General features: G+C 33.9%; 2 protein-coding genes across 11 annotated transcripts in view; one reads left to right on the forward strand and one right to left on the reverse strand.

Moving 5' to 3' along the window:
• The window catches only part of SLC25A40 (solute carrier family 25 member 40), a 51,465-nt gene extending 40,524 nt beyond the window's left edge, over positions 1–10,941 (forward strand). For 4 of the 5 annotated variants that reach the window (XM_032253024.1, XM_032253027.1, XM_032253025.1 and 1 more), the window contains 4 exons: positions 1,862–1,971; positions 4,013–4,094; positions 8,675–8,755; positions 9,118–10,937. In XM_032253024.1, the coding sequence (XP_032108915.1) occupies positions 1,862–1,971; positions 4,013–4,094; positions 8,675–8,755; positions 9,118–9,230 (386 nt within the window). In that variant the 3' untranslated portion in view covers positions 9,231–10,937. Of the gene's footprint in view, positions 1–1,861; positions 1,972–4,012; positions 4,095–8,674; positions 8,756–9,117 lie in introns of all 5 variants that reach the window. The other variant, XM_032253028.1, reaches the window with a different exon arrangement.
• A 2,244-nt stretch (positions 10,942–13,185) lies between these two features.
• Positions 13,186–23,582, reverse strand: part of RUNDC3B (RUN domain containing 3B) — a 174,835-nt gene continuing 164,438 nt past the window's right edge. For all 6 annotated transcript variants that reach the window (XM_032253023.1, XM_032253021.1, XM_032253020.1 and 3 more), the window contains one exon: positions 13,186–15,550. In XM_032253023.1, coding sequence (XP_032108914.1) covers positions 15,405–15,550 — 146 coding nt within the window. In that variant the 3' untranslated portion in view covers positions 13,186–15,404. The remainder of the gene's footprint in view (positions 15,551–23,582) is intronic.

The following is a 23,582-nucleotide window of genomic DNA, read 5'->3' on the forward strand; positions in this document are numbered from 1 at the left end:
TGTGTGTGTGTGTGTGTGTGTGTGTGTGTGTGTGTGTGTGTGTGTGTATTGGTGGGGATTGGTGGGGATTGGTTTCAGAAAGAAACCGTTCCACCTCAGATCATCAGGCATTAAATTTTCATAAGAGCATGCAACCCAGATCTCTAACATGCACAGTTCACAATAGGGTTCTATGAGAATATGTTGCTGTTGCTGATCTGACAGGAGGTGGAACTCAGACAGTAATGCTCAATCACCTGCTGCTCACCTCTTGGTGTGTAGCCCAGTTCCTAACAGGTCACAGACTGGTACTACTCAGCCCTGGGGTTGCAGACCCCTGATATATTGAATAACCATAATTGCTCCAGGGATCCGCAGTGTCGTCTCTGTCATTTAACATTTTCATGTATGCATGAATCTATTTTACTGATTAATGTTTCCAACTTCAGGCCAGTAACATACTGAATTATTAGTGCTCTATGGAAAATCTTTTTTTTGGGGGGGGCGGTCTCACTTTGTTGCCCAGGCTGGAGTGCAGTGGCACAATCACAGCTCACTGTAGCCTCGAGCTATCTACAAGACTCTAGAATAGACTCTAGTAATCCTCCCACATCAGCCTCCTGAGTAGTTAAGACTACAGGCATTTGCCACCGTGCTTGGCTAAGAAAAATCTTGATGTCATCTTTCCTTCTCTAGGAATGTGATCTCTTTATGTTAATTATATATCTTTAACAAATTGTTTTAGGAGAGATTTAAGTTTTTCTTCATTAAGGGTTGTATTCATCTCTCTCTTTTTTTTTTTTTTTTTTTTTTGACAGTTATAGGTAAACCACACTGCCCCACAAATTTTGGTCACTATTAAAGCTCCATTTTAATTTTTAAAAATTATGTACTCTAAATCTTTGTAGCTGGTCCAGTTGCGATTGATTTTTGTCTGTTAGCTTGTATCCAGCTATGTTTTAAGACTCTTATAAATTCTGCTTTGTCTTACTATCTTTTTGGGTTTTTTTTTTTTGTGTGTGTGTATATATAAAACAGTTGTAATTTACATTATATATATATATATATATATACACACACACACACATATATATGTGTGTATGTATGTGTATGTATATATATACATACACATACACACATATTACAAAAGATGATATAACTTTTATGTCTTTTGTAATCATAAATTTTCTTTCTCACTGTGCAGTGCATTTTTGAATTCTAGTGACAATAATGAACATCCCCATCATTTTTCCTATTTTAAAGAAAATAGATCTCTTTAACCATTAATAATTATTTTTGGTATAGGTTTTTGATACATGTTCTTTATCAAGTTAAAGAAGTTTCCTTTTACTTCTAGGTTTCTAAGAATTTGCTTATTTTAAATCAGAGTATTGAATTTTATGAGATGCTTTTTCATTATCATTACATGATCCCATGGTTTTCTTAATGGTAAACTAACATTTAAAGATTTTTATTATATACCTTTGCCTTTCTGGGAAAACCCAACTTAATCATAGTGTATGTATGATATTTTATGAAATACTTCTGACATCAGTTTGTTTTCTATTATTTTTATCTTTAGGAAGTCTTTGCCTATGTTCATGAATAGATTGGCCTTTACTTTTTCCCTTTGTCCTGTTGTCCTTGTCAGGTTTTTGAATTATAGTCGTACTTGATTGTTGCATGGTTTTTTTGTTTATGCTAGAATATTACTGAGAGTTTTGCTTTAAAAAAAAAAAAATCCCACCCAGTGGGTGTCTAAGCAGAGAGCAAGGTATGTCAAGTTTAGAATTTCTCTATCTCCTGAATATATAACCTCATAACTTTTTTATTAAAATCCACATTTCTAAATATGTGTTCATTTCATTCTCTGTTTTTATAGCAATGTACTGGTATAACTATGAAATTTTAAAGAAGTGGTTATGTGAGAAATCTGGTTTATATGAGCCAACATTTATGATCAGCTTTACTTCAGGGGCATTGTCTGGTTCTGTAAGTTTATTCTTTTGTTGTTAATATTCCAGAAAAATAATTGTTGTATTAAAACAGAACAAAATACTATATAGTATGTCATGTATATTGAGATCTTCTTTGACTGCACTGCTTCAAAATTTTTCTACGTATCTTCCATCTATTTTAAGGAAAGAAATTATTAGCAAATAAAATAATTTAAATATACTGATATTTTATGTTTTAATGATGTTACAAATACATTATATTTTTCTAAGAAGCTTTTGGATTTTTTAGATCATTACAATTATATTTTAGAGCTTTATTATTTAGAGCATTTTGTAATGAATTAATTCAATAAATGCTCTGATTAGGTAATATTTCATGCAGTGTTATCTCATATGCATTAAGCACTTCTAGCCTCTGCTGCTGATTCCTGTTTCTTTGGAAACATTTTGTCCTACTAAAGTACTTTTTAAAATAATTCGAACAAAAATTACAATCGGAAGGAATCTTAAATTACCATTTTTGGGTACTAGAAAGTTCATCTTTCCCCATACCTCCTTGTAGAATGATATGAAAGTCTTGCAGTAGACTTTTTTTATGCAGATTTATATCACCATGATGTTGGCAATAGTTTTTTTAATACCCACATACTTCCAAAAATGAATTTGTATTAACTTGTACAATGGCACACTGGAACTACATAAAAACAATAGTGAAGGAGCAGAGTGAAGCGATGAAGATTTGTAGAAAAATATTGTAATAATATCTCAGAAATTCTAGGCCAAGGAAGCCACTGCAGTTGACTTTAAAACTTAGATATAAATATTCCCAGGTCTAAGATCTGTTAAATTAATCCTAGTAGTTTATAAGCCTGTTGAATGAAAAAAGCAATTAGTGTTGTTGAATAATAGCTTTAGGATATTGTACTAGTTTTGCAGAAATAGGAAGGAAAGTACTGTACTATTTCTACTTAACCTAGAAAATTTATTTTTTTATTATTTTTTAAATGATCTAGAAAATTGCTGGCTTTTGACAGTTTTCAAATAAAGGTTTGTTTCTGCAACAGAAAAAAACACCTGAATGTGAGTGTCCAGGCTTTCTGTCAGAAAACAGAACAGCATAAACCACCTCATTTTAGAAAGAGTTTCAAAAAGGATTCATATAACATTGTAGCTACTACATGACAGATTATGAAGATGCAGAAACACTCATTGACTGTACCTTACCTGAAATCTTAAAAGCTGATTTCAGGAAGGTAAATCAACAAATTGTTGGGGTGAAATAAAATGTAAGTGATTTTAAGGGGCATTTTATGAGCATACTGGCCAAATGTGAGTTGGGAGGCAAAAATACATAACAGTTTTAACCTTCCATGGCTGTTGTATCAAATATTGTGAGAACATATTTGAAAGAATTAAATTAGTTTAAAAAAATCTCTCAATTAAGGCTTTGTGGAAATAAATGTAAATTATTTTGAGAAAAGGTTTTTAAAATGTGATTTGCATCCAGCTTTTATCATTAATAGGAAAAAATGTGATTTGTAAACCATTGTAACTATATTTTAATATGTAAATATTTACATAACGATATATTTTAAAAGGTTTATAGAGCTAAAAATTCAAAATTCATTTTCTTTATTTAAATTTAATTTTTCTATTTAAAAAAATATTTGCTGGAAATTTTAAAATGCTTACTAGATACTTAAGAATTTCTGCTTTTGACATATGTGTTGTAGCTCCTTGTGATGTAAAGAAATAATAGAACACAAAGGAGCATGGTAAATTGTGAATGCTAGTATTGGAGTCAAAGAGGTCTGATTGGAATTGTGGCTCTGCAACTAGTAGCTATGTGACCTCAGGAAAGTAAGAAAATTTTTCTGAGGCTTTTTACTTCTTAGTATAGTGAGAACTACATATCTGTTTGCTTTAGGAAAACTTTTTTAAAAATATTTTATTTTAAATCTCGGTTATGATTTTCATTATCCTTATTGAATAATGTATTAATTAGAAGAATGTAAAAATATTTTAGGAGAAATTAAAAGGTTGATTGAAATTTAATCTATTTTACTTTCTGATAGTTTGCAGCTGTTGTAACTTTACCATTTGATGTAGTAAAAACACAAAAGCAGACACAACTTTGGACATATGAAAGTTGTAAAAGTAAGTTTAATTAATTTAAAACTTTTTTAAGATACCATTTTGTTTTTCCTTCCAGATATTATTAGGAAAATCTAAAATAGGAAAACAAGATTTTTTTCTTCTGCATTATTATTTAACTGAAAGTAATATACTGTTAGAATGGAATGCCCAGAAAAAATTCTCTCAACAAAAACAAAAATTTAAGAAAATGTAAAGTCTAATATTTTTTGAATGCCATCAGTTAAGTCTCATACCTGTGATAAAGAAGAAATAATCTTTGTCATTTAAAAGCTAAGTTGTTTTATGGTTTTTTTTCTACGGTTTTCACATCTGTTTCAAATTATTATTTTCATTGTCCTCATGAGTCTTCTTTCAAATAAACCAATAAAATAAATGTAGACACATCAGAATAAAGGATGGGAGATTACTGGGAAACCTTTTTTCTCTTTTTTTTTTTTTTTTTGTTAGTATATATATACATTTTGTTTTTAAGCTTTCTTTTGATTTTCTTCTACCTATTATTCCATCTATTTTTATTTCTTCAGAACCTGTCATTTCTTCTAGAATATAAGTATACTCCTATTTGCTTCTACCAGGATCCCCTTTGTCATCCCTTTAGAAAGTATAGTAAACCCATGGGAAATTGTGTATTACAAAATTATGTAAGTCTTGTGATAAGACTATTATAATGTACATAAATTGTTCTAAAGCATGATTATAATAGTTTGCATAAAAACTAAAATAGGTATTATAAGGTTGAAAGAAGCTGGTTACAGGCCTCTGCAAATGAATCTGATCGATATTGGTGACATCTTTGTCTTTGACTTACCAAATACCTCTTATATGAGAAGCTAATGAAAACCTGGCAGGTAATCACAGTTTTATTATATTAGGGTTCTCCCACTTCTCTGTTTTAGGCATGAGCCTTCTAGAAACCTAAGCCCTATCTGTCCTCCTTTGACAGTTGAAAATTATTTTGTTCTCTTTTCTTCTCATCAGAATTTCCATTTCCTCTCAAGTATAATATTTAATATAGTAGGATTTCACCAATTTATCTTTGGTGTAATTTAGCATAAACAGTTAATAACTCTGGCATTGAGGTGGTGGTGGTCATGGTAGATGATAAGGGAAAAGATGGGAATATGTACAGGTAGATTCAATGCACACTAAAGTTTGAGAGCCACTTACCTTGGTAACTAATCATTGGAGTCAACTGAGGTGCTTATTCAGTATAGCTAAAGCTGGACATTACCCTCAATAGAAATTTCATTTAATGAATCTTGAGGTGGAACTCTAGCTTGTATGTTTTGAAAATGATCCCTAAGCGATTGTGATAGATATATATCTTCATTGAGACTGGCACCAGGGAGCCATCTTTCTTTCTTAGATTTAATTCCTATCTGTCACTGGTTATTTCAATTAATGTTTCCTCATTTAAACTTAAAAGGAAAAATCTTAAATAAGAATTGGGTTTTAATTTTCCATGATTGTCATTGGTAAATTTTAATCCGTTACCTACTTCAGCTATGAACCAGTTACTTAAAAGTTTACTGAGATGTATTGCAGTTGCAAATTGCACTTGTAATTTGAGTGATAAACAATCCATACTTACTATTTGGATTTACATTATTTATCCCCAAGGAGTAACTCAGCTCCCTTTAGATGTGGTTTTTGCTGGAACCTGAGAGGTGGAGGTTGCCGTGAGCTGAGATCTCACCACTGCACTCCAATCTGGACGACAGAGGGAGACTCCATCTCAAAAAAATAAAAAAGTGGCTTCCTTCATTATTCCACAGCTCAGCTATACCAAATCCCTTCTCACTAAGCAAAAAAAGAAAACATGAAGTGTGCATCTAGGATGATAATTCCATTCAAGTATATGATCTGTCAGCCTGCTTAGACCACTTCTTCCATTCTTCATTCGTTAGTCAAGTGTATATACTCTGTCAGGCACCATGCTGGTATATACAGACAAAGGAGACAATTATACAAATCCTCAAAGATCTCATAATCTACTGGAAGAGAGGCTGCATTCAGAAGCATGTTAGCATGTACTAAGTGCCATATCCTGTAACAGAGATAACTTTTACTTTATTTATGAATGTATCATATATTCATTTAAAAAAAATTTAATCTCTGGTTTCAGCTTTTTAAACCTGGCCCAAATTTACTTGTTTTCCAGAGGTTAAACTTCTTTTCTGAACACATTTAATATTTTAAAACACTATTCTTAACTGGACAACAGAACTATAGAAAAAAAATGAAGCACTACTCAAGCAATATTTAATTTTTGAACATTTTAAATATAAATTTTAATATTAAATAGATTTAATAAATATTTACTACACTGGTTTTAGTATTTAAGACAATATTTTTTCTGTATTTCAATATTTCTATATTATATTTCTATTTTCATATAAATTAGATTGTTGGGGAGGATGTGGATTACTGAGAACTTTATGCCATTATGGTAAGAGTATTATTTTGGAACAGCTACTTGGAAAACAGACTGGCAGTAACAGGGAGTGCATTCTGAGTTATCAGTTCCACTGCTAGATATGTGTCCTAAAGAAACTTTTACACATGTACAAGGATATCCACGGCAAGATTCTTAAAAATAGCAAAAAGTTACAAATCACCTAAATGTCCCATGACAGGAAAATGGACAAATCATAATCCATATAATGCAATACAATAGAGCAATTAAAATGAATAAAATATAGGTCTGCTTACTAACATAGATATCCTGAAAGAATACTGCAGAAGTAAATGTGCAGTGTAGTATCATTTATATAAAGTATAAAAGGAGGACAAAGAAGAGTATACATTGTTCTGTACATTCCAGATGTATACAAAGAAGAGTATACATCTGAGATGTTCAGATGTAAAAATCTGAGCAAATGCATGAGACAGATGAAAAAAGAGAGTGATTATCTTTGAGGAGGAGGAAAAATAAAATTGGGGAGCAACATATAGGGGGCTTCAACTGAATCTGAAAGATACAGGTATTATGATATAATAAATTTGGCTGTTTAGTAAATGAGCATTTATTTTTTGTAAGCTTGAAATATTTAATAAAGTGTTTCTTTACAGTGTTAAGAATTTGCTTATTAGCTGTAGGAATAGCTCTTTAACACTGAAAAGTTAGGAGACACTTCTGAGGTTCCACTAGAGCTTGGCTTACCTTCATTTGATACTCTTTGTTATTCTTTTAATTTCACCCTTCTGTTAAAATAGAGACTGGTTTGGGGTGTTAGTTCTACAAGATTAGAAACACCTGCTGCTTGGTCACCATTCTTTGACCAGTTTCCAAAATTTAAATGAAATAATTTAAACATGAAGTAAAAATTGCCAACTTACAGTATATAATTCTTTTCATTGACATTGTTTAGAAAGTTAAACTTCATTCATATTTTGTGATCAGTGTTAGGCTGTTATAGTTACTGTGTTTATGCTTATACTATTTATATTGCTAGTATAGCTTCTTAAATAACTCATAAGGCTTCATTTATCTTCATAGTCAGAGATTCTGATATACAAAGGAATTTTGAAATAATGGCTCACTCTCTATTAAGTGGCAACATTTTTAAAAGTCATATTTGAAAGATACCATTTTATAATCTTGTCTCTCCCAGGCTTTCCTAGTTGTACATAATCTGTTTTAACGATTCAGGGTTGTCTTCCATGTAAACACTGATTTTTGTAGAGTAGCAGGTCTCAAAAGCTACAGAAGACAATATAGGATTGTTTGCCCATCATCCAGCTGGTCTCAAAACAAGACATTGAAATCTTCATCCTGTAAGCTGTCATGTTGTTTATACTTCAATGACATCTACTTTTGCTAAGTTTTTAAAAAAATAGTTTTTTATTCATTTTCTTCTAGATATTTGAGTAGTTGCAAATAAGTGAGATGTTATTGTTAGCCAAAATAAACTCTTTGAAGGAGACAGCACTGGTCTAATTTATTTCAAGAATAAGCATATCAATTTATAAGGGTAGTAATATAACTCAAGACACTGCTAGGGAGAATGAGCTATTTTCCTCAGAAACTCTTTTTAGAAAAAAAGTTTTAAAATTATAATAAAATGTGAATGAAAAATGTTTGTCAGAACTTCTCTTTGGCATTGGATACCTCATGAAGATTTCTATACATTTTTTAAGAGATGGGGGTCTTGCTATGTTGCTCAGGCTGGTCTTGAACTCTTAAGCTCAACACGTCTTCTCACCTCAGCCTCCCAAGTAACTGTGTATACATCTTTTAAAAATTTCATTATAAAAAATGTTTAAGACCTAGAAAAAGTTTAAAAAATACTACCATCAAGTTTAAGAAACAAGCATTATCAAGTTAGGAGAAATCCTCTGTACATTCCTCCTTAATTGTATCCAGTCCTGTACATCTTTAAAAATACAGACTTTTTTTTTTAATTTTTAATGAATCCAGCTATTAAAAATAAGTTAAAGTAGCTTTTTAGTTAAACAAACCTGTTCTTCTTGTAATGAAATGAAATACCCCAGGGCCATGAACACCACTTTATGTGTATTATCTGTATTAGGAATTATTAAATTGTTATTTATAATAGCATTATTTCTTTAACATTTAGTTTCTGTGCCTTTGCATATGTCAACCTGGGTTATAATGAAGAATATTGTTGCTAAGAATGGATTTTCTGGATTATTTTCAGGTAAAAATAATTGCTTTACTGACTCATAGAATAAATACTTTTTAAACCTATCATCTTCTAAAACTAACTTATAGGAGGAAGTTATAAGAAACAATACATCTATTTTTTCCTAAATGTCTTTGTTATAAGTTAAAATAAATGTTAAAAAACAGATTTGCTGTCAATAAGATACAAATTTCTCTATAATATAATATGGATTGAAGTGAGGAGGTTGGGGTGAGCAGTCTTACCTTTTCAACCAATTTATGGATTTAACATATTACTTTATTTTATTTGCTCACTATCAGAATAAAGCCAAATAAATTATATTTTTAAAAATAAGAAAAAAATATTTGTTCTGATTATTCCTATTCTTTTTTCAGGCCTGATTCCTCGCTTAATTAAAATTGCTCCTGCTTGTGCCATTATGATCAGTACATATGAGTTTGGAAAGGCTTTTTTCCAGAAACGAAATGTTCGAAGACAGCAATACTAGCGATGCTGTTTCAACTTGAAATAACAACTGTAGCCCAAAGAAGGTGGAGACTCTTAGGCAAGAATGTTTTTCACTATTATTATAATGATTTTATGTCTGTCTTTCCTATAATTTAAATAAATAATTTCAGCTCTACCTCTTAATTGTAATTTTAAAATAAATTTTATCCTATTTTTGCTGATATTGAAAAAGATATTCTAGAAGTCACAACCATTGAGCATTCTTGTAAAAATAAGAAAAATTGCTCAGCATCAAAAACAATCTCTGAGAGTTTAATATTATGTTTCAGTGTAATGTAATCTTATTGAGAGTGTGTTGAATACACCAGAAATGTGTGCTGAGTGATGTAGAGTCTAGAAGAAAAAAGCCCAAGTCTTGTGCACATTTAAATGATGTACATAGGTATTTCCGTATTTCAGTAGATAAAGCGTCATTAAATAGCATTGTTCACATTTACCAAATATTGCCTGTTTCTATTAATTCAAATACATTAGGTTTCCACCTCCCCCCGCTCCCCACCCGCCCACCATGTTGCTGTTTTAAGGCCTCACGTGTATTAAGATTTCTCTGATCAAAATTGTGGCTGTTTTCTTATGAACCATAATATCATTTTGTGTGATGTACCTTCTGCCATTTTTGATGACTAAATGTTTGTATTTCTACTGTTCCTGTAAGGGAGATTCTACTGATAGTAGCAAATTTTCACTTCAGTCAAACTTGGGTGCTCAGTGGAAAACCACAGAGGATTTAGACTGGTAAAAATTGTTTGCACACAGGAATAGCCTCTGATTTTTAGCCATCTTGTAATCCAAGTATCATTGTTCCTGGAATTCTTTAGGTCATTTTTATTGCCTTGTTCTAACAAGTTAGAGATTATTGCTACAATAATAGTTGCAAAATATTTCTAAAATGCCCTTTTATTTTTATACTTAGTATGGTAGAGGCTAAACAAGAAGTTGTTTCCTTGAAGACACTGCTTTCAGTCACTGTACATATCTAAATAATTTAGCTTATGATTGTATGTAGGAATGAGTTAAAGGATATGATGGCAGGAAAAGAAATGGTATTCATTTTTTTATACTTTAGTTTTGTTTTCTTAGGATTTATATCCTGTTTTTTAAAAACACTTTATTGCAGTTTTTGTTTATTTTAGGAATGTTTGAAGCATTTTTTTCTCCCCTAAAATGAATATATTTAGATGACAAGTCTTCTTTAGTGGCGGTTGAGGAATTAATTGATTTTGTACTATAGTAGGAAAGTGTTTGTATGTTTCGCCAGAAATGAAGTATATAGGGTTTGTATGTAATCTAATGTTATTATTTTATCCTATGTTGATTTACCTTAAATTTGTAACATAGCCCTATAAATATTCATGACTTTATTTCATTAAAATGTTTTATGTCTTCTTAAAATCATCACTGTGCTTCTGAATATTTTTATATAAAATCATTATATAATGTTGTACTGTGATATATATATATATATATGAAAGTTTATCTTGAACAGTGCTCTTTAACAATATTAAATTTATCTTAGTTTTGCTATGCTTATGGATAATTCATAGAAAAAAGCAGATAAACTTAATACTGTACTCCCAAAAGGCAGTTATATATTTTAGTTTAATATCACCTATGAGAAATGTTTCCATGTCTCCTACCCCTCACTGCACTTGAGAAAAATTCTTATTTGTGAATAAATTAAGGTAAATATATCTAATTGCCTAGTAGTTTTTCTAACACATATTACATGCAATGTATCTGGATGAAAAGAAGGCTGAATTGAAGCTTTCTTTATACTTAAGAGGTAAAGAAACATTAATACCTTTAAAATATATTAGCAACCAAAAAGGGTTCAGCATTTTGTCATAATAATAACTTAATTGTTTTATTAAAATAGTACCTAGAAAAATCCAGTCCATGGAATAACTAAATTTTTTAGATTTTAATTTGCTCCCAAAGTTCTGTCTGGTAAAATAATTGAACTATAATTGGCTGATGAATATTTCCAGATTTTACTTCATACTTTTACTTCATTATACTTTTACATATACTTGATTAGTATACAGATTTAACTCTCAGCCATATGGGCTTTCCAGACTTTTCAATACATGTGTTGCAGGAATTGCAGTATTTGCAAACGTGATCTACAACAGTGTTCTTGGTGATGTGATGTTTCTAAAGGAATTTTTATTCTATTACATTTTCTAACATAAACATTTAATTGCTTAAACTTAAAACTTTTAAGAAGGACCATCTTTAATTTTAAATATTCTATGGTTGCAACCCTTAATGTAGTATATGTTTGACTTTTTTAAAAAGGTAAATTTTCTAGGAAAATTATTCACTGTGCTTATTTAACTGCATATGATTTTTAAATTTTTCTCTCTTGGAACAGCACGTACTGGGGTCTGTCAAAGGGTATAGGGTGGGATGAGGGAGAGGATCAGGAAAGATAACTAGTGAGTACTAGGCTTCATACCTGGGTGAGGAAATAATCTGTACAATAAATGACACAAGTTTACCTATATACAAACCTGCACATGTACCCCTGAACTTAAATTCTTCCCTCTTTTGTCTTGGGTACAAGTTTTTGGGATGTAGAAAAGTTTATTGTATCCCTTATTAATTTTCTTCGAAGATGAACTTTTTAAATAAAAAAGATTACTGCTTTTATATTTTAATCTGTCAGAATTGGTACATTGTATGCAGTAAGCAGTATAAAAAAAGCACTGGAGATCAGAAGACATTTCAGATGTTGTTACTGGCCACAGGAGGCTTCAGAGCTATGATGGGTAGAAGCATGCAAAGGGAGTCATGGGAAATATGGGGAGTTGTTCACTCAGCCTGGGTCAGAGAAGGTGAGTGGTCAGGAAACCTAAGAGCTCAACTGATAGGCAATCCAATTATGAAACATGCAAGGAAGTGGGAGTCTCAATAGGCAGTGGAATTTAGTCCATGTGGCTTGAGCAAAGTGTATAAATGGGAGCGTGGTAAGAGATCAGATTGGAGATGTAGTCACGGGCCTTGTGCACTAAAGGAGGAACAAGAAAGCCATGGGAAACCTAGGGAAGACTTTTTCGCCCAGTTTAACAGTTAGATTTGGGCTTTGGAAAGATAACTGGCAGTACGGAAAATGGGACTTATGATAAGGTGATCTATGTTAAAATCTGAAAGTTTTGGTTTGTATTAAAATATACTTTTAAAATGTGCCATGAAAAAGAGGTCATTTTATCTTCCCTTTTCTATCAATCAGTTAAAATGACAAATGCTATAACTAAATTGAAGCTGCTCTGCTTTCAGAAGAGCAGAATGAACCGCTTAAAAAAATTTTGTAAGGCCCTGGAGTTCAAAGCAGTCTTGTGACACCTCAGCGGTAATCCAATGTGTTAGTTGAGCAAAATCTGGACATTTCATCTAATGATAGGAACTTTAACAAAGCAGTTTTCTAAGTTGTAAATTTGGGACATATTTATAACCACTTAAAAACTGTATGTAAATCTAATAAAATAACTGGTGATATACTTTGTCTGCCAATCATAATTAGTAGTAACCTACATTTGGCATTTATCTCTTTAGAACTTTTTTATATATGATTTCACTTAATGCTGACTTCATCCTGATGCCATCTCATAGGTGCAAAGAAGATGATAGTGATGATTCTTACAGGTGAGAAAACAAACATGACAATTTTATAATTAAATCAATAACACTACCAGAACCACTACTAAACTGTGCTGGTTCAATAGATGCTGTGTAATCTAAAACATATCATTTTACTTTTTAAAAATAATAGGATATTTAATTTGATGTGAGTTGAAATGATGACTTCTTCCATCTCACTTTCATGTTATTATTTTAGGTGTGAAATAATATATCTTTACCACATTTGCTGAAACAAAAGTTCAGTATACAAGTTAAATCAGGTAGCTTTTTGTCAAGTAAAATAAGACCAACAATGCATAGTACAAAATTTTTAATATACATGCAACTAGTACGCATCGAGGCAACAGACTACATGTGGGAATATTGGCATATAATCAGCATTCTTTTGGGGCAAGGAGGAGGGTGGACAATAAACACTACCACCTAAAATTAAAAGATTGAGACATACATTGTTTCCTCATGCAAATGGTAACAAACTACCTTTAGTGTGATATGAACTCTGTAGAAACCTGATTTCATAACAGCAGATGAATTTTATAACAAGAGCTCCAAGAAAGGAGGAAAAGTTGTCATGATCCTCAGATGTAATGTCAATCTGCATTTAGCAGCATGTTAAGATGCACAAATTATACATTAGACAAATCTGAAAAATTTTACAATTATGGAATCTTGAATTTCCTTCTACATTATAAAAATGTATGGAAAAAAGCCATTTTTTAATTACTAAAGAATAAATGTCAGTTGAGAGCGGACCATGAATGATAAAGCATTTAAACATACTGATTGATAGTTCATAGGAAAGTAGCAGTAGTGCTCAAGTCCAGCCTAAAATTTTCAAATTTCTCCTTATCCATTTCCTCACTCCCTTCTCCCAGAGTTTCCATTGTTCTCATAGTATACCTTCTTTCCATCCCCCATGCTGATGAAAAACTGCTTTGGATACTTCATTCACAATCAGGTATACAGAATTGAGAAATTGAGAACAGAAATGTATTATTTCTGAAGAATATTTGCATTTCTACAAGTATTGAAGCCTTAAGCTAAAGGAATAAAGCTCTGAATATGTTCTGGCACATCTGTGATAACTTATTTTAAGGGCTTCCAGGCCTTTGTCCCTTAAGCAACACTGTTTGACTGTCTTATATATAAGACTTGCCTTGTACTGTTTATTATTTTAAATTCCAAATTATAAGACTAAGCCCCTAAATGTTGCAGAAAACCACCACACTCCTACATTTCTAATACAAACTATGAATGTCGTAAGCTCAGCCCTTCTTGACTCTTCTCAATAACGATAAACAAAAATATCGTATGAAGTCCCCAATAACTACTGTGGCCTCTTCATGTAAACAATGTATAAAATTTCTTTGGCACAGCTAATCATGTTTTCCTCATATTACTATAGAAAATACATGCCATACTTTTTCAGCATGGTGGAATTTTTAGGGATTAATGTAGCTGTTTCAAAAAAAAAAAAAACAGATTACAACTTAAAAAAAAAAAAAGCTAATTTTACCCATAGAAGTGTGGGGATTTTATTTAACATTAAAATGTTTTAAAATGAGATTATGGTGTGATTAATGATAGAGGCCATATCATTGTTGTACACACAGGAAAAAAAAACATCAATGAATATTAGACATTTATTAAGTATGACAACTGCCCTACTGATCCTTGTTTAAAAGCTTCTCAGATCCTTAACTAAGCGTGAACTCTTTCCTGATAAAACACTTTTTCAACATTTGTTCTACATTATGAAATTTTTCTAGCTTTTGAAGCCTACTTGACTATATTTTTTAATTGATAGTCTTAAGAAAATCTTGGAAAACAATATATATTCATTTTACCAAAATGGCACAAAATACTGTAAAATATTTTTCTTACAGCATTAACAAATTAAGTCAATAACAACCAAAACAGACACATTCCTATGGAATTTATAAAATGTTAAGTGGAATGTTGATACCAAATTATAACTATTAAAGAAAAACTGAATAAGTCATTATGAGAATGCAGCTGAGAACCTTCCCCTGATATTAAAAACAAGGCATGTAAAGCATAGAACTTAGGAGGAAATTAATGAAAAAATGAAATGAACAATTTTTTTTTAAGTATGAAAAAGTGAAAAAATACTTAGCTTAAGTCTCTGAAATAAAACCCTAAACTCAGTCTCTGGCCACTAAGGTATATTTAAATATATAAAAATCAGCTGAACAATAAATATGTACAATTTGCTATGAACTATTTTGTGGATCTTTGATAGTTTTTTTTTTTTTTAATCCTATTCCTTTTTGAACTTCCTCAATGACAAATATAAGAATTTTTAAAATGAAAAATGACAGGATCATTCTGTTTTCACTCAGAATCTTACCTGGAGTGGATTCTCTCTAAGGCAGTAGAATTTCAGACATGTACCAGAACAATATAAAATTTCAAAGGTCTTCCCAGCAGTCAAACATATGTAAATTAAATGTTTACAACATAAAAACTTTTGGCTTTTACATAAAAATTTTCAGGATGGAGTTAGGCCTGGACTTGTCATCTCTGTTGTAGGACTTGCAAGGTAGTCATTAGATTTTAAACTTGTTAGAGACTTGTAACTTGCCACTGATGTTAGAGATCCACAGAGGCCAAGTAATGAGGGAGTATCTTCTTTACCTGAAAATTAGAATTAAATAGCAAATAACTAAATGCCCTTCAGGAATGTTACAAATAAGATCCTAAAACCATTAGAAACTTCCATAGCTTACAAGATATTGCAAATATATGTAATTATTAAAGATATGTTTGCTCTTTTGGTAGTTTCAACGTCACCCTTAAAAAACATTACAAAAGATTATTTGTGCTGCTCATAAAAGTTGTAGATAATGGAAGTTTGAGATACCATGTTTAAAGCAAAAATAAAATATGTGCCTTTTTGGAGAACATGGTCATGTCTGGTTAGTAAAGGATAATAAAAATCTAAATTTAACAGTTAACAGTCCCCAGGCCACAGAAATAACCAGGAAATTCATATTTTGTTACAGCAGTACATTAGAAGAAGGTTGAAGCCAGTTGGGAGGTATAGTCTCCCAACTCATTAGGAAGGCTTGATTTTGGGAGACTATTCATTTATTAAACACTTACTCAGTATCTGCTATGCATCAAGAACCTAATGTTAAGTGTTGAACTTCAGTAGACCCATGAAGGAGGAATGAGTATACCTGTTTCCATGGCTGAGGTAAAACAAGTTCTTTACAAAACTGGGTAAGTTTCAACATCCAGTGTGCTGCAACTGGCTATGTGGCTGGATTGGGGCTATGAAAGGCTAAGGTCTCTGAAAAATTAGAAGGTTTCCAAAGAATATGGAAAACTTAGGCTTTACACAGTTATAGAAGTTAAGCTGAGCCAAATACCAGATGTTTCTGAATATTACCTATTGTTTTAAACAGCCCCTGTGAAGTGTTCCCATAGTCCTTTGTCCTTATCCCACTTTGTCATATTGTATGATAATTGTGGGGCTACTCCTACCTTTATTAGACTGTGAACTCTATGAGAAAGGACATGGACTTTGTGGTGTTCATTATATTCCCAGTGCCTACGACACAGTAGATGTTCATCAAATACCTACATAATGAATGATGATTCAGTGGAACTGCATTTGGACTCAAGATAGCTCCTGTATTCTTTCTAAATGTGTGACCATGGGCAAGGCATCTTCTCTAAGCCTGTTTCTTTTCTTAGAAATATGAACGGATACCAGAAGATGACAGGCTACGCTACTTAACTTCACAGTTTTTTGTTTGTTTGTTTGTTTTGACCAGTAGAATACAGGAACATAAAATGGCATTAGAAAAAGATATGGAACAGTAGTTGTTATATTCAGATTTAAATTGTTTATCATATTATGTTAGTATCAAAAGGTCTGTATGTTTAAGTATCCTTTTTATGTTTAAGCTTAGAGAATCATTTCAGGCCAAAATCAGCTCTCTGGAGTTTTTGCTAAAAGCCCCAGGGACTCAACTGCTTTGGATAGTTTCTTCAAATTTCTACTTAATTACTGACACTCAATCTTTTTAAAAAATGTACTGCTGATTGCTGGCAGGATGGCTGAATAGGAACAGCTCCAGTGTGCAGCTCCCAGCAAGAGCAACGCAGACGGCAGGTGATCTCCATTTTTCCAACTGAGGTACCTGGTTCATCTCATTGGGACTGGTTAGACAGTGGGTGCAGCCCAAGGAGGGCAAGCAGAAGCAGGGTGGGGTATTGCTTCACCTGGGAAATGCAAAGCGTTGAGGAACTCCTTCTCCTCACCAAGGGAAGCCATTAGGGACTGTTCCTGGCACTCTGGCCCAGATACTACACTTTCCCCACAGTTGTCACAACCCGTAGACCAGGAGATTCCCTCTAGTGCCTACAACACCAGGGCCCCAGGTTTCCAGAACAAAATTGGGCAGCCATTTGGGTAGACACTGAGCTAGCAACAGGCAGCAGTTTTTTTTCCCCCCATACCCCAGTGGTGCCTGGAACACCAGGAAGACGGAACCATACACTCCCCTGCAAAAAGGGGCTGAAGCCAGGGAGCCAAGTCAACTGGCTCAGCGAGTCCCACCCCATGAAGACCGGTGAGCTAAGATCCACTGGCTTGAAATTCTTGCAGCCACTACAGCAGTCTGAACTTGACCTGGGATGTTCAAGTTCAGTGCAGGGAGAGGCATCTGCCATTGCTGAGGGTTGAGTAGGTGGTTTTAACCTCACCTGTGCAAACAAAGTCACCAGGAAATTTGAACAAGGTGAAGCCCACTGCAGCTTAGCAAGGCCTCTGCAGGCAGACTGTGTCACTAGACTTCCTCCACACAAAACAGGGCATCTCTGAGAAAAGGCAGCAGCCCATCAGAGACTTATAAATAAAGCCCCCACCTTCCTGGGACAGAGAACGTGGGAAAAGGAGCAGTAGTGGGCACAGCTTCAGTAGACTTAAATGTCCCTGCCTCGTAGCTCTGAAGAGAGCAGCAGATTTCCCAGAATAGCGTTTGAGCTCTGATAAAAGTCAGACTGCCTCCTCAAGTGGCTCCCTGAACCCCATGTATCCTGATTGAGAGACACCTCCCAGCACGGGCTGACACCTCGCACAGGAGAGCTCTGGCTGACATGTGGTGGATACCCTTCTGGGACATAACAGGCAGCAATCTGTGCTGTTCTGCAGTGTCTCCTGGTGATTCCCAGGCTAGCAGGGTCTGGAGCGGACCTCCACAAACTCCAGCAGAAGTTCAGCAGAGGGGCCTGTTAGAAGGAAAACTAACAGAGTTTCAACATCAACAGAAGGGACGTCCACTCAGAGACCCCATCAAATCGTCATCAACTTCAAAGACCAAAGGTAGATAAATCCATGAAGATGGGAAGAAACCAGCACAAAAAGGCTGAAATTCCAAAAACCAGAATGCCTCTTCTTGTCCAAGGAATCACAACTCTTCAGCAGCAAAGGAACAAAACCTGACACAGAATGAGTTTGATGAATTGACAGAAGGAGGTTTCAGAAGGTGGGTAATAACAAACTTCTCTTGAGCTAAAGGAGCATTTTCTAACCCAATACAAGGAAGCTAAGAATCTTGGAAAAACAGAGAAATGCTAACTAGAATAACCATTGTAGAGAAGAACATAAATGACCTGATGGAGCTGAAAAACACAACCAGAGAACTTAATGAAGTATACACAAGTTTCAATAGCCAAATTGATCAAGTGGAAGAAAGGGTATCAGAGATTGAAGATCAACTCATTGAAATAAAGTGAGAAAACAAAATTCAGAAAAAAGTGAAAAAAATGAACAAAGCCTCCGAGAAATATGGATTATCTGAAAAGACCAAATCCATGTTTGATTGGTGTACCTGAAAGTGATAGGGAGAATTAAACCAAGTTTGAAAACATCCAGGTGAACTTCCCCAACCTAGAAAGTCAGGCCAACATTCAAATTAAGGAAATACAGAGAACAGCACCAAGATAATCCTCAAGAAGAGCAACCCCAGATACATAGTTGTAAGATTCACCAGGGTTGAAATGAAGGAAAAATGTTAAAGGCAGCCAGAGAGAAAGGGCAGGTTACCCACAAAGGGAATCCCATCAGACTATCAGCAGATCTCTTGACAGAAACTATACAAGCCAGAAGAAAGTGTGGGCCAATATTCAACATCTTTAAAGAAAAAGTTTTTCAACCCAGGATTTCATATCCAGCCAAACTAAACTTCATAAGCAAAGGAGAAATAAAGTCCTGTATGGACAAGCAACTGCTGAGAGATTTTGTCACCATCAGGCCTGCTTTACAAGAGCTCCAGAAGGAAGCACTACACATGGAAAGGAACAACCAGTACCAGACACTTCAAAAACATACCAAATTGTAAAGACCATTGACACTACAAAGAAACTGCATCAACTAACAGGAAAAACAACCAACTAGCATCATAAAGGCAGGATCAGATTCACACATAACAATATTAACATTAAATGTAAATGGGCTAATGCCCCAGTAAAAAGACACAGATGGGCAAACTGGATAGGGTCAAGACCAATCAGTGTGCTGTATTCAGGAGACCCATCTCATGTACAAAGACACACATAGGCTCAAAATAAAGCAATGGAGAAAAATTTACCAAGCAAAAAATGGAAAGCAAAAAAAGAAAAAAAATGAGTTGCAATCCTTGTCTCTGACAAAAACAGACTTTAAATCAGCAAAGATCAAAAGAGACAAAGAAGGGCATTACATAATCGTAAAGGGATCAATGTAACAAGAAGAGCTAACCTAATATATATATGCACCCAATAGAGGAGCACCCAGTTACATAAAGCAAGTTGTTGACCTACAAAGAAACTTAGACTCTCACACAATAATAGAGAATTTAACACTCCACTGTCAATATTAGACAGATCTTTTCCTAGGCAATTTGAAGTTTGCTTATTTAGTGTCTGCTATTTATGATGAAAACTTGGGTACTGTGTAGTTTTATTTGTTCTTGTGTCTTTATTTTTATAGGATATGTTGATTCAAATCTGCATCACTGCTGTTACCTCAGCTTTCCAAAATAACTGTATTTTTTTAACCAATTGGAGAATTCCATGAATCTTACTAACTCATCATAAGAACATGTTTCCTTCCTGATCACTGGTTTTTGTAGTCTATTATGTTTATTCATGCAGCCCCTTTCTTGCTGGGAGGGGAGTTGGCAGATTGTTGGTTAATTTTTACTCATTTTGTTAAACAATTGGGTATGGAAACTCTGTAACTTTTCATCTGTTATTAAACATTGGATTGTTGAAGACAATACAGTTGTTTTTATAATGTCAAAATGTTCATTATTACTCTTGTCCTCTTGATATCAAAATATCTATAATTTTATATTAGAGTAAAATCCTAAATGTCTTTCAGATGAAGAATCATCATAAATTCATTCATAGTACAAATTAGTTTTTAAAATATACACATTCTAGATTATGACAGTGAATTCAAGTTACTATTGGATTTACCAAAACATTTACTAAAATATTAAAATAGACTAAGTCCCCTTTAAGAACATTTCCAACTTAAAGCAGAAAATTCAGTTCAACACAGTATTTACAGTGCCTGTGCCTTCTGGATAACTGAATTTCTACTTTATTCCTCACATCCTATGACACTCATTCATTATATGGTCACTCTATCAATAAATGTTTAATATGTTGTTTATTATCTGTCAGACTCAAGTTATATAGTGGTGAAAATGACGGATAAGATTTTTACAGTCATGAACCTTACATTTCAGAGGGGGTTTACAGACAAGAATCATAATAAAATGCATGGCCATATGATAAAGCATGCCTGGGATGAGAAGGGGGGTGGAGACAGAGATGGGGATGGGGGTGGCTGTTTACGGTATGGCAGTGAAAGCTTCTTTAGAAAGATGACATTTGAAGAGAGTCTATCAAGCAGAGGCCTTAAGAAAGAAGGAAAATGCAAGGGCAAAGACAGTCAAGGTAGGAACTAACCTGAAGAAACAGCTAGGAGGTGTTTGCTATGGTACACAGAACAAGGAAAAGAATGGTATGAAATGAGGCAGACACTGGCAAGGACAAGATCATGTAGGGGGCTAGGAAAAGCAGTTTAGATTTTATACTAATTGCCATTGAAAGACACTGGAGAGTTTTAAACAGACTTATAATATTTTTTAAGAGTTTAAAGGTCACTTATTACTATGTGGAGAATGGACTGTGAGGGGGCAAGCAGCTTGCTCCAAGTGGCAGAGACTAAGACTGTAGTAATGGAGAAGATGACGAGTCAATGTATATAACATGTTTTATATGGGAGCTGACAGGACTTGTCTGTAAATTGACTGTCATTGTAAGGAGAAAGGGTAGAATCTAGGATAATGGCTATAGTGCCAATATTTATTGCAAGAGAGAAGGCAGGGCAAAAATTAGAGGCTTAAGGGAATGCAGATTCCCCTGGGGGTAGGGGATTATCTTTCTTCCCCTAGCTCTCACATACACCCGAAGTGGTAAACTGGGAGAAAAGAAAGAAAGATAAAACTGAGAATCAGATCATACCAGTGATACTCAACCAATCCAAAGTGCTGGAGTAACAGCTTTGATGGAGAGAAAGAAAAGAGCTTTGAATAAATGACTGAAGTTTTAAAACAAATAGGTTGAGTCTTAAAACTGCACCCAATACGGGAGCACCCAGATTCATAAAGAAGTTCTTGGAGACCTATAAAGAGACTTAGACTTCCACACAATAATAGAGGGAGACTTGAACACTTTAGACAGATCAATGAGGCAGAAAATTAACAAGGATATTCAGGACTTGAACTCATATCTGGACCAAGCGGAACTAATAGACATCTATAGAACTCTCCACCCCAAATCCACAGAATATCCATTCTTCTCAGCACTGCATCACACTTATTCTAAAATTGACCACATAATTGGAAGTAAAACACTCCTCAGCAAATGCAAGAGAACGGAAATCATAAGAAACAGTCTCAGACCACAGTGCAATCCAATTAGAACTCAGGATTAAGAAACTCACTCAGAGCTGCACAACTTCATAGAAACTGAACAACCTGTTCCTGAATGACTACTGGATAAATAATGAAATGAAGGCAGAAATAAAGATGTTCTTAGAAACCAATGAGAATGAAGACACAACATACCAGAATTTCTGGGACACATTTAAAGCAGTGAGTAGAGGGAAATTTATAGCACTAAGTGCCCACAAGATAAAGGAGCAAAGATCTAAAACTGACACCCTAACATCATGATTAAAAGAATAGAGGAGCAAGAACAAAGTCAAAAGCCAGCAGAAGACAAGAAATAACTAAGATCAGAGCAGAATGGTAGGAGATAGACACAAAAAAACCCTTCAAAAAATCAATGAATCTAGGAGCTGGTTTTTTGAAAAGATCAACAAAATAGATAGACTGCTAGCCAGACTACTAAGAAAAGAGAGAAGAATCAAATAGATGTAATAAAAAATTATAAAGGGGATATCACCACCAATCCCACCAAAATACAAATTACCAGCACAGAATACTATAAACACCTCTATGCAAATAAACCACAAAATATAGAAGAAATGGATACATTTCTGGACACTTAACACCTTCCCAAGACTCAACCAGGAAGAAGTTGAATCCCTGAATAGACCAATAACAAGGTCTGAAATTGAGGCAGCAATTAATAGCCTACCAACCAAAAAAAGTCCAGGGTCAGACATTTTCACAGCCAAATTCTACCAGAGGTATAAAAGGAGCTGATACCATTCCTTCTGAAACTATTCCAAACAATAGAAAAAGAGGGAATCCTCCCTAACTCAATTTATGAGACCAACATCATCCTGATGCCAAAACCTGGCAGAGACACAACTAAAAAAAGAAAATTTCAGGCCAGTATCCATGATGAACATTGATGCAAAAATCCTCAATAAAATACTGGCAAACCAAATCCAACAGCACATCAAAAAGCTTATCCATCAGGATCAAGTCACCTTCAAGGGATTTGCAAGGCTGGTTCAGCATACGCAAATCAATAACGTAATCCATCACATAAACAGAACCAAAGACAAAAACCACGTGATTGTCTCAATAGATACAGAGGAGGCCTTCAACAAAATTCAACAGCCCTTTATGCAAAAACTCTCAATCTAGGTATTGATGGAATGTATCTCAAAGTAATAGGAGCTATTTGTGACAAACCCACAGCCAATATTATACTGAATGGACAAAAACTGGAAGCATTCCCTTTGAAAACTAGCACAAGACAAAAATGCCCTATCTCACCACTCCTATTCAATATAGTATTGGAAGTTCTGGCCAGGGCAATCAGGCAAGAAAACAAAATAAAGAGTATACAATTAGGAAAAGTGAAGTCAAATTGTCTCTATTTGCAGACAACATGATTGTATATTTGGAAGATCCCCATCGTCTCAGCCCCAAATCTCCTTAAGCTGATAAGCAACTTCAGCAAAATCTCAGTATACAAAATCACTACAAAAATCACAAGCATTCCTATATGCTAATAACAGAGAGCCAAATCATGAGTGAACTCCCATTCACAATTGCTACAATGAGAATAAAATACCTAGGAATAGAACTAACAAGGGATGTGAAGGACCTCTTCAAGGAGACCTAGACACCTCTGCTTAAGGAAATAAGAGGGGACACAAACAGATGGAAAAACATCAAATGCT

Source organism: Sapajus apella, unplaced genomic scaffold (assembly GCF_009761245.1).
Source record: "Sapajus apella isolate SASKATOON/1434 unplaced genomic scaffold, GSC_monkey_1.0 scaffold81, whole genome shotgun sequence".
Lineage (NCBI taxonomy): Eukaryota > Metazoa > Chordata > Mammalia > Primates > Cebidae > Sapajus > Sapajus apella.